At 56.2% G+C, this 1,508-nt stretch overlaps 1 protein-coding gene across 1 annotated transcript; it reads left to right on the plus strand.

Annotated features, from left to right (window-relative positions):
- Nucleotides 1–533: 533 nt before the first annotated feature.
- Nucleotides 534–1,508, plus strand: LmxM_22_1690b_1 (uncharacterized protein; the record flags this gene model as incomplete). The annotated part of the gene is made up of 1 exon (XM_003886467.1): nucleotides 534–1,508. A coding segment is annotated over one exon (975 nt), but the record flags the coding sequence as incomplete, so codon positions are not given.

Below are 1,508 nucleotides of genomic sequence, written 5' to 3' on the forward strand. Positions count from 1 at the left end.
CCCCCGCGGCCTTCGTCCACTACGTGCTCCAGACAACAACGACAACTTCGAAGACGGGGAACGAGGAAAAGGGCGGTCACCGTAGCCGCCCCAAACACGCAAAGAAAAACAACAAAAAAGCACAAAAAAGCACAAAAAAGCACAAAAAAGCACAAAAAAGCACAAAAAAGCAAAAAAAGCACAAAAAAGCACAAAAAAGCACAAAAAAAGAAAACACAAAAAAAAAACGGCAGCTGCGGGAAAAGCGAAGAACAACGGCACAAGAGGGGTGAGAGGCGGCCCACGTCCGTTTGGCCGTTCACGGCATATTTGTCGGCGTGCCTTCGGTGATTTTTTGTTGTGTCTCTCGCTTGTGTGTCTTTTTTTTTCTTTGCTTTCTAGCGGCTTCTCCGTGTGCCCTGTGTGGCCTCTCCCTCTCCCTTTCTCGTGTCGTAGACACCAACGCTCCGGCCCCCTCCCCCTTCCGCCCACATTCCCTCGAAACCCGACGAGGACGGCAGATAAGAAAAGCCAGGTGCATAGTCGACGTTGAGATGTCGTTCGTTACCAGTTGTGCGGTGTTTTTCCTCCTCGTGTGTGTTTCGTGGACGATGGAGGACGGAGCTGAGTTGTGCGGTGTGGGACTTGTGTTTTGTTTTGACTGCCGCGCCTTCCGGATGGCGATGCGAGTCTTTGTGTTTTTACTGCATGCGTTTCTGGTGTTCCTGAGGGCGTATTGTCCTCTTGGCTATACACTCCTTTTTGCGGCCGGAGGACTCGCTGTGCACGTGTGTGTCTTCCTCTCTCACTCTCTTTCTTTGGGCATGCGCGTTGTTCGCCCTTCATGCCCCGCCTTTCTTTGCTGGCAGGCTCCGTTGAGCACCCCACCACTCCTCCAGAAAATCAGCCGTGAAGACCCGCCGTCAGCAAAGAGTGAGCATGCAAGCCCACATTATAGCAACCTCGAGCCGACCCAGTCAGCAAAACAGCTCCATAGCTGTGGGACAACAAATGGAGATCCGTGCGCACAGTCTGCCCAGACAGAGGCGGTGCCCCTACGGACAGTCGATGCACTGCACGTTCTGCAAGTCCGCCCCAAGTGCGCGCCCGACTCCGCGCCGCTGTCCTCGGGCAATGGTCCCACTCCCACGCCTGACGAGTATGCATTAGACGCCGCACCACAGTCCACTGAGATCGCGGTCCCGCAACGCGATGCTGCCTCGTGCCCGCGATGTAAGCGAACGCGCGATGATGCGTCTGATTCGAGCGTCGCACCGCGGCGGCGGCAGCGTGTCTCAGGTCCTCTCCATCCTCAGTCGCCGACTGTTCCGCCCGTGATGCTGCCGCTAGATATCCGCCGCCATCTCCGCAAATCCACCGACACCGGAGCGCCACAGCCGAGCGACGCGCTGTTGGTTGCAGGCGGTGCTTTTCCTCGCACCTGTTTACCCCGTGTTCACCNGGAGGAGGTAGGCGCTGTTATTGCGATGCCTTCTCCTTCTGCAAGGTGTACGATTGACATCTCTCGT

The sequence above is a fragment of the Leishmania mexicana genome, contig 70 (genome assembly GCF_000234665.1).
Source record: "Leishmania mexicana MHOM/GT/2001/U1103 WGS CADB00000000 data, contig 70, whole genome shotgun sequence".
NCBI lineage: Eukaryota > Euglenozoa > Kinetoplastea > Trypanosomatida > Trypanosomatidae > Leishmania > Leishmania mexicana.